The sequence below is a fragment of the Pelodiscus sinensis genome, chromosome 1, assembly GCF_052426305.1.
Source record: "Pelodiscus sinensis isolate ZL-2025 chromosome 1, ASM5242630v1, whole genome shotgun sequence".
NCBI classification, from domain to species: domain Eukaryota; kingdom Metazoa; phylum Chordata; order Testudines; family Trionychidae; genus Pelodiscus; species Pelodiscus sinensis.
The window spans coordinates 186,588,331-186,597,402 of NC_143052.1; the positions used below are offsets into that span (position 1 = coordinate 186,588,331).

Sequence of the window (9,072 nt, forward strand, 5' to 3'; positions counted from 1 at the left end):
TGCAGAAAGTAGAAAAATGACTTCATTAAAAGGGTGTAAATAGGGTGGTAAGTATAAAGGGCACATTCAGAGAAACCTGCCTTTTATTCATATTGGTTACTTCTTATGCAATGACCTCACCACTATGTATTCCAGATAACTGGCAAGAATTAAGGGTGCAAATCTTTCAGTCACAAGTCAATATAATTATGTTGTTTAAACAAAACATGTAGGGTGAAATCCTGATCCCCGTAGCAAAACTCCCATTGATTTCAGTGAGGCTGTGTGTTTAATCTGTCTCTTGTCTAAAGCTCTGTAGATGGATGTTGATGCAATACAGTGATGCTGATCTACATCAGTGAAGGCTCAGGCACAAAGTTTTTAAATATTCCCCTGCAGTATCTGCAATGTTGGTAAATCCATAAGCCAGTTTAAAATCCACCTGACTTTAATGGGGCTCCATGCTAGTGCATGGGTCATAGAATAACAGAATACTAGAACTGGAAGGGACTTCAAGAGGTCATTGAGTCCAGTCCCCTGCCCTCATGCAGGACCAAGCACTGTCTAGACCATCCCTGACAGGTGTCCATCTATCCTGCTCTTAAATATCTCCAGTGATGGAGATTCCACAACCCGTATAGGCAACTTATTCCAGTGTTTAACTACCCTGACAGACAGGAAGTTTTTTCCTAATATTAAACCTTCCTTGCTGCAATTTAAGTCCATTGCTTCTTGTCCTATCCTCAGAGGCCAAGGAGAACAATTTTTCTCCTTCTTCCTTATAACATTCTGCATGGAGTTTGTTAGCAGGGTCAGAGCCTATATATGTTTTAAATCATCACACAGTTTAGAACACAATCACAATAGAAATGTGGCCAGAAGTGAAAAAGATGTGGATAATTATTTTTCACGGTTGATAATATCCCTTTGTGGTATTTTCATATTGTTTACCTGCATCCTCCTTGAATGTTGGAAAAAATATTGACATAAGGCTAAATGAAATGAACAGAAGAAGGTCTCTAGATAAAATTATTCTTAGGTGCAGTATTTGTCTGACTGACAGTATCTTCATGTCCTATCTTCTACAAACTTTTTATTTCTCTCCATACTTTCTACACTTCTGGAGAAGTTCTAGTTTGGGTGTAATTTAGGCAAATTCATTTGTAGCCTTTTGTAATTTAATTGCCATGTTCTAGTCTCAGCACTTTACCTTTGTTGTTTTCCACTGACTTTTTTGACAACTGCTCCAGTACAAGAGCAACTTATCATCCATCTTATGATGTTAATTGGGTCCTAAGTGGTTGACTGCCTGTTGCACAATCTGACAAGCTGAGAAATGCCTAAATGCCACAGTGCTCCAGAGCATTTGAGAACTATCCTGTGTCTTTATAGCTAATTTATTTTATGCTGCAGCACACGTTTGAAGCGTAAGCGTCGTCTTATTACAACAAAGACACAGATTGCCATTTTTCTGCAAAGTGAATTTGCTCTTTTTATATTTTCTTCAAATGTCAAGCTGCTGTTTACACATTTTCAGCCATAATGAAATTCTAGCAAGTGCATGCACTTAGTTATTCAGCATACTTATTGAGTTATCAAAGTCAAAAGTAGCAGTCATCACACAAATATAGTTAGTGTGCTTAGTGATCACTGTTGCTCAACTCATCAATGAATTCCAGAAATAAAGTAATTTGAACTAACAAAGGTAAAATGAAGGCAAAAATAAATGAAGGGCTTCATTTTTACCAGGTACTAGTCAATGTGTGGGTGGCAGATTACTGGAATTATGAAAGATTTCCCCATGTTTCATATATTAAATACTTAGGCTCAGCCCTTAGCTGGTTTAATCAGAATAGATCCATTGACTTCAATAGAGTGATGCTGATTTACATCAGTGAAGGCTCTGGTGCAGGATGTTCAAATATTCCCCTCAACATCTGCAATATTGTAAGATTCTCCTAAAACAAAAGAACCAGAAAATGAAATAATCTGGAACTCAAAGTAAAACTGGCTGGTCTGTTTTCATTGCCAAATGTAAGTAAAGAACAAAAAGTGAACAGTCAATGAGCTTTAACATATTTTGGTTTTAGTTACTGAGGGCCAAATCATGGAAACCTTTTCTTATTACAAGTGTTTTCACTATAGTCAGCACATGCATTAACCTTAGTGGTCACCATTGTCTTTATTTTTGTGAGTAAAGGTTTGCAGGACTGAGTTCTTGAGATGTTATATTTCCTTAATGGTTTCTCATTTATCTTTTAAAAGTAGTATAAACTAACAGTATCCTTTCAAAGCTTCTAGGCCAAATGCTTAACTGACTTATATGTTGTGGAACTCCACTGATTTCTGTGGGGGTGTAGTTGTCACATAATTCAGTTCTGTGTTTTCAAGCAGTAATTCTTAATAAATGATTTGTTACAGAGTTTGCTGTTAAGTGTGGTGAATAATGGTAAGGATAAATCCTGAACTACTGAGTATCTGGATTCTGATGACCAAAAAGCAGCTGATGTCTGATTTGTGTATACAATACAGTCCAATGCATTTATACTACTTTGTCAAGTTTCATAATTTTATTACTAAAGTCCACGTCAAAACAGATATATAGTAGTAGATATTATTTAATATTTATGTTGTAGAAATGCCCAAAAATATGATAGGAACTTTGTAAATGCACAGGAAAACACTGTCCCTACTGAATAATATTAATGTTATATTCATCTCATTGACATTACATGCAAGGCTTTAATCTAGTAATTTACAAATTTACAATATTGCATGTTTGCAATATTAATGTCTTGTCAAGTTACCGTTATGCCTTCCATGGGTACAGTAATATCGCATTAGAAAGACCTTATATCTGTGATATTAAGAAAGAAAAAAACATCCCGAAGGAGGATGTTTTCAAATCTATATTGAATATTTCAACTTCTTATTTAAGATGTATGTTGTAAATTAGGTTGATTCATGTGTGTGTGAGAGAAAATCTCTCTCTCTCTCTCTCTCTCTCTCTCAAACACACACTCTCTCTCTCACTTACTTAAATAGAATAGGAGAGAACCTCCTTTTCTTACTCCTTGAATCTCAATGAGTGTTTTGCCCAGTTAGGCAACAAGTTAGTATGGGATTTTACTATATGTTTCCAAAATTCTGATACCACTGTGATAGTCCATACAAAAAGTTCCATGAAAATTGAACAAAAAATGCAATTTACCTGTTTCAGCCCCTAAAATTTTCCCTATGAAACCTAAAATATTAGTCATTTACTTCTTAAGAAATACTAAGTTTAGAGATTAATGCCATGTTTCAGCCAAGTTACAGTTTTAAAATATTTATTGAAATTTTAACATGCTTCCTTTTTAAGGAACTTCATTGGTATATTAATATATGAAATTTCTTTGCCAATTTTAAATGAGAAAATGGGTTACATTAATACATTTTGTAATTTGTCATGTGATAGCTCAGCATGCCATTAGAGGGTATTCTTATAACTTGGATTTATGAATGATATAAGTTAAGTATTGCTATGAAATAGTAAAGCTGTGAGTCCACTCATAATGAACAAATAATTCTGTTTCAGTCTTGTATTTCACTGTTTTGAGAGCTATTGTGACACAGTTTAGTGCATGGGTTTTAAAAAATATATATTTCTTACTTTTCTCATTTGAGCTTTATACTGGGCATGCTCATTTATTTTATGCCAATAGCTTAGGATAGACTGAATGAGGTATAAAGGTTGACTGAGGTGCAAAAAGTAGACATTCTTTGCTTCTAAACCAGAAGTACTGGGTTAATGAAGTTTAATGATACATTATAGAATATAGGTCAGTGTATGAGTGGCTATAGATGTTATTGCTTGGAATTTTGATGTCTGAACTTGCACAAAAGAAAACACTTTTAAAAATGTACCTGAATGGGAATAGCCCAGTCGGGCAGTAGAATCTGAATGTCATATTGTCTGAAACTGAGTGAAGCACTGTGTTTCAAAATCTCTCATTTATGGAGAGATTCATAAAATCATAGAATCCTAGCCCCCTGCCCAAAGTAGGACCAACCCAACTAAACCATCCCAGGGCTTTGTCAAGCTGAGACTTAAAAACCTCTAGGGATGGGAGATGGAGATTCCACCACCTCCCTAGGTAACCCATTCCAGTACTTCACCACCCTCCTAGTGAAATAATTTTTCCTAATATCCAACCTAGACCTCCCCCCTTATTTGTGAGCTATTGATTTTGTTTTATTGCTTGCATTGAAATCCCTTACTTGTCTTCTCTTGTTCAAAGTGTTAAGCAACATTTTCAAAGTAATAATTACCTAGAGAATGAGAAGTATCTAGAATTTTAAATATCACATGTTCCTCCATGAGCTTCTTTCTCTAGTAATTAGATGTAAGCAGTAAAGTACACTAATTTGTTATATAAACCAACAAAATCAAATAATCCAAAGCAGTCTATCAGTGAAAAATGCAATTAAGCCACCAATGTATTCATTCAGATACAAAGTACTGCACTGTGTTATACCAGTGTATTCCTTTCCTTCATTAACTAGAACTTGAATAAGAAAGCATGATGGCTTAATAGCAGGTTTTTCACTGTTAAAAAGTATTTTGTTATCTAAAAATGTGATTGAGGCGTTATCCACATCATTCCATTTGTCACCTGTAAAAGTGATACATTCTACAGAGAAACCTGTTATAGCATAGGGATAGGAAGAATTAACATGTTTATGCCATTTTTATACACAGACTAACCAATCAAATTGTACATTTTTATAAAATTCAATATCTGCATTTAAAAACAGTATACGAACAGTTTTTCTCCTGCAGTGTACATTTGTATGTATACATAGTGCTTTGATTCAAGCTTACTAGGTGTATAGTGGAAAAACTTAAACAATGAACAGTCTCGCAGCACCTTTAAGACTAAGTAAACATGTAGATGGTATCATGAGCTTTCGTGGGCACAACCCACTGTTGTTTCATTTATACTGTAGTAGCATTCAAAGGGACCAGTCCCATCGTTCTAGCTATTATACAAATGCATAGAAAATATTGTCTCTACTCCAAAGAGTTTACAGTCCAGGGCTTGATCTTACAAGGAGCTGAACAATCTGGCCCTGATCCATCAAAGCACTTCAGCATATGCTTAACTTTAAGCTTGTGAGCAGTCCTATTTGTTTCAATTGTTATTCACTTTAAGGTAAGGAAATTAAGTATGCCAAATTAATGTACTTCCAAAGCACAGTGATGCTGTTTATTATATTAATGTAAGACGTTGAACTGTTTTTCTCTCTTTATGTAGGCCAGTTTCTCATTGAAGACTGCAGCGCCATGCTTTGAATTTTCCATCACATGTAAGCGTGCCGATTATTATTTCTTCTACATTCTACACGGGTATTTCCTTCACATACTATAGCTTGTTTTGATATTATTACACAGCTTCACTGCATTACAATGCAGTGAAAATTTCACAAAATAATTGTGAATATATTGAATACAAAGAGTTACACTCTTTGGACATAATGCTCAGCTTCTGTTTGCCTTGCAATCACTGCTCAGAGTTTTGCCAGATTGGACCCCTTAGGACAAGTATTTTGCCACTTTTATTTTATTTAAGTTTATGAAAGTTATATGCTTAAAGTGAAAAGGAGTTCAAATAGTCCCCTTAACTTAAATGAAACAATTTATGTGCATAATATGAAGCAAGTTAAGTGTTTGCAGGATCAAACCCTCAGACAGCTGACTAAAGGCAGAAATATTCCTTTGTGTATGTTTATATCTCTTGTTCCACACACATTTCCCCACTCTTCATGCTAGACATATATCAAGTAGAAGGGAGAGAGTGCAAGGAAGTGGAGGTGGGAGATACTGCCTTTATTTTTTCTGACAGTTTCTTCCAGTCCTTAACTCTTTTGATACTTTGTATTCACTGTTTGACTTGAGTGACACAAGAAACCCACTGTAGGAAGAGTAGCTGTCTGTGAACTAAGCCTTGTTTCCATGGCACAGAGTTTTCTGTTTAAAAATAAATTCCTGCTTTCTGGGGCTACATGTATGTACAGTGCTTGTGGTGTATTCATGCCAAGTAAAGGTTACACGGGGGCAGAGGAAGATAGGGATTTCTCTCTTCCCCATCCCCTTTATGCCCTATAACATTTGCATTCTGCATGTTTTAGCTTTCTGCTCTTTGATTCTGAACAAGAAAATCTCATTACTTTTTGGCATGCATTTTAAGGTCACTGAATCATTTTTGTTGTTGTCTCGTTGCCATTGTAATGAATGACTAGACTTAAAAACCATCATATTTGATTGTTTTTATGTTCATATTAAATCCTCTGCCATTGTGCATTTTAGACACCCAGATGTCTGTCAGTTCTACATGAGAGTTTAGGAGGTTTTGTCATCTTGTCTGAGTAGCTAGAAGTCTCTCTTGCTGTCAGAAGGAAGAGGGGGCAACTTCTAGCCTACAGGGTCTCATCTTAGCCACTTTGGTTTAAGTCTTTTAGGACTTCAGTTAATTCTATAGTACTTGAATACCTGTCTTCCAAGTGATTTATAAATGGAAGTGCCAGTTCAGAGGTTAACAGACCACATTGTGTAGGAAAGCTACCCTGCCTATTAAAGCCTCTGACCCGGAGCTAAATTTGAAAGCAAACTTGACAGACTTTGAGACTTTCTGAGTGGAACTTCAGCAATGAAACTCACCTCAACCTCTCACCCTCCGGTACCTTGGGTTCTCGCTGGACCATCTCACTGGCCTTAGAGAGCTCCTGGTATAACAGAATCTATGACAGAGAGGAGGGAGAGGGTGCTGCTCCAAGGCAAAGGACAGGACTGAATGAAAAGCACTGTGGAGCACTCCATAGAAATCTACCAACGAGTCAGTACCCCAGCCACAGTGTGTGCACTGCAGCCAGCCTGCAGCTCCGAGCTGTGTGTGCCGGGTCACCTAAGCATGACGCTTGCTAAGTAGTTCAAGAGACAGCATGGTAATCAGAAACCCTTTCATTTAGTGTGTGTGAAACAAAGCTGAGTTATGATTTTTTTTAAAGTAGTGTATGTGTATAATAAATTGTACCCATAATATTTGAAGGGGATTAAGGCCATATAGTCATTTGAATGTACTGTAAAATCTGTATGTACAATCTGAACGTGTGTTAACATCTATACAGTTTATAAATCCCATGCACATTTCTCACCAGTCTCACCCCCCGAGGTAAAAGCAGAAGAGAAACACTGGGCCCTTCCCCCCTCCCCTCACCAGCACACTTGGCACTTACCGATCCTTAACACTTGCTGGAAAGTCTGAGGGATGCCTATTAAAATGTAGAGAAGGAGAAATAAGAGTCCCCTGCTGCTATCCATAGCAGAGAGCCTGGGCTCACAGCAAAGGGTGCTCTCCATCTTCTTCAATCCTTTTTAATTCATGCTGAGCCTCTGCCAGTTCCTTGCACTCACAAGCTGCTCAGAGTTAGGCTATATTTCCTCCTCATTCTGTTGGTGTTTTTTGCTCATTGTGCAGAGTATTAGAAGTGTACGTTTCCCATGAAGTATTTACACATGAATAGCTGTTGTTGCTCTTTTGGGTCCCGTTGTACTCCACTCTCTTTTTCTCTTAGCCCATCACTCCCCCTCCATCAGTTAGTCGCATGTTGCAAAAGGGTCTTCCCTGAGATCATGGATCGATGCTTCTGTTCTGTGCTGAGCTCCAGGGGGTGGAAAGTTGCCGCTCGAAATGGCTGGAGCGCCTTGCTCATTCGTCCTAGAGTTAAGTATGAAAGTAGAGAAGAAAAGAAAAAGAAAGGGCGGGGGAGGGAGTCATTGCAGGGTTCCAGCACTAGCCTGATCTCCAGCAGATTAACTGGGATCTCAGCCACCTCTCTCCCTCACGCTCACACGCACTGAACTACTTTATGCTGCTGCTCTAGAGCTGATTGAATCTTTGCTTGCATCCTGATGATACAAGCACATCAAATCTCTGTATTGGCTGGCACGGATGCTGTGCCTGGGTATGATTAAAGCAGCCCTGTCAACTTGAAATGGGTCAATTTGACCAAACTGAAATAAAATCTCTTTTCTGGTGTCCGCCTGCCCCTGAGTTTTCCCTTGCACAATATGCTGGTTGTGGGGAGGGGGAGTCGGACCAGCTTGTCTTGCTCTGTTTTATATGTATTTCCTTCCCCCTTTTATTGTCTGAGAGACCCACACACTCAGCATGTGAGTGGGTGTGACACAGCAGGGGTCTTTCAGAGAATGAGACTTCACTTCCCCTTTCTAGGCATACATTTCTGGGAGCAACTGAAGCTAAGTTCCAAACCCTGCTATCTCATGTGAAGCTCCACAGAGAAGCCTTTTAGGGTGGAGCTGATAGACTCCTCTCTCCATCTCCCAGTCCCGACTTCTGGCTGCTTTTCTTTCATCTTGAATGGCTGTCTACTGCCATTTCTACACAGAAGCTAGAGGAAGTGGGAGGCCCCTACTCCCCCCTTCTTGGCACCTGATCTCATACCAGTTTGGCAGATGATCAAGGGGGAAAGCCCTTTTCCTGCATTCCAAGCTCATCTACCTCCACCAAGAAAGATAGACAATGGTTTATGGAAAATAGATTTTGTCAAACCAGATTGAGTTTTTTTTTATGAAATCATAAGTTTGGGATATAGAGATCATAGTGTTTATGTAATAGACTTCTACAAGGCATTTGATATGGTACTAAACACCATTTTGATTAAGAAACTAGAATGATACAAATTAAACATGATGCATTTATTACATTAAAACCAGGTATTTGATAGGTCTCAAAATTTAATTGGGGAATCATTGAGTGGGTGCATTTCTGGTAAGGTCCTGCAGAGATCCATTGTTGGCCCTACCCTATTTCAGATTTTTATCGAGGCACTGGAAAAAAAATGTTACTGATGAAGTTTTCAGATGGTAGAAGTGATGAATAACGAAGAGGACAGGTCATGGGTACTTAAATTATCTGGATTGCTTGGTAAGATAGATAGAAGCAAATAATGTGTTTCAATATGGTCATGTATAAAGTTATGCATCTAAGATCAAACAATGCAGTAACTCTGAAAAAAAGACTTGGGGTCATG

At 37.9% G+C, this 9,072-nt stretch overlaps 1 protein-coding gene across 2 annotated transcripts in view; it reads right to left on the reverse strand.

Moving 5' to 3' along the window:
• Positions 1–8,424, reverse strand: part of GRIK1 (glutamate ionotropic receptor kainate type subunit 1) — a 209,240-nt gene extending 200,816 nt beyond the window's left edge. The window contains exon 1 of one of the 2 annotated variants that reach the window (XM_014575046.4): positions 7,255–8,424. In XM_014575046.4, coding sequence (XP_014430532.3) covers positions 7,255–7,378 — 124 coding nt within the window. In that variant the 5' untranslated portion in view covers positions 7,379–8,424. The remainder of the gene's footprint in view (positions 1–7,254) is intronic. The other variant, XM_075910575.2, reaches the window with a different exon arrangement.
• Positions 8,425–9,072: the final 648 nt, after the last annotated feature.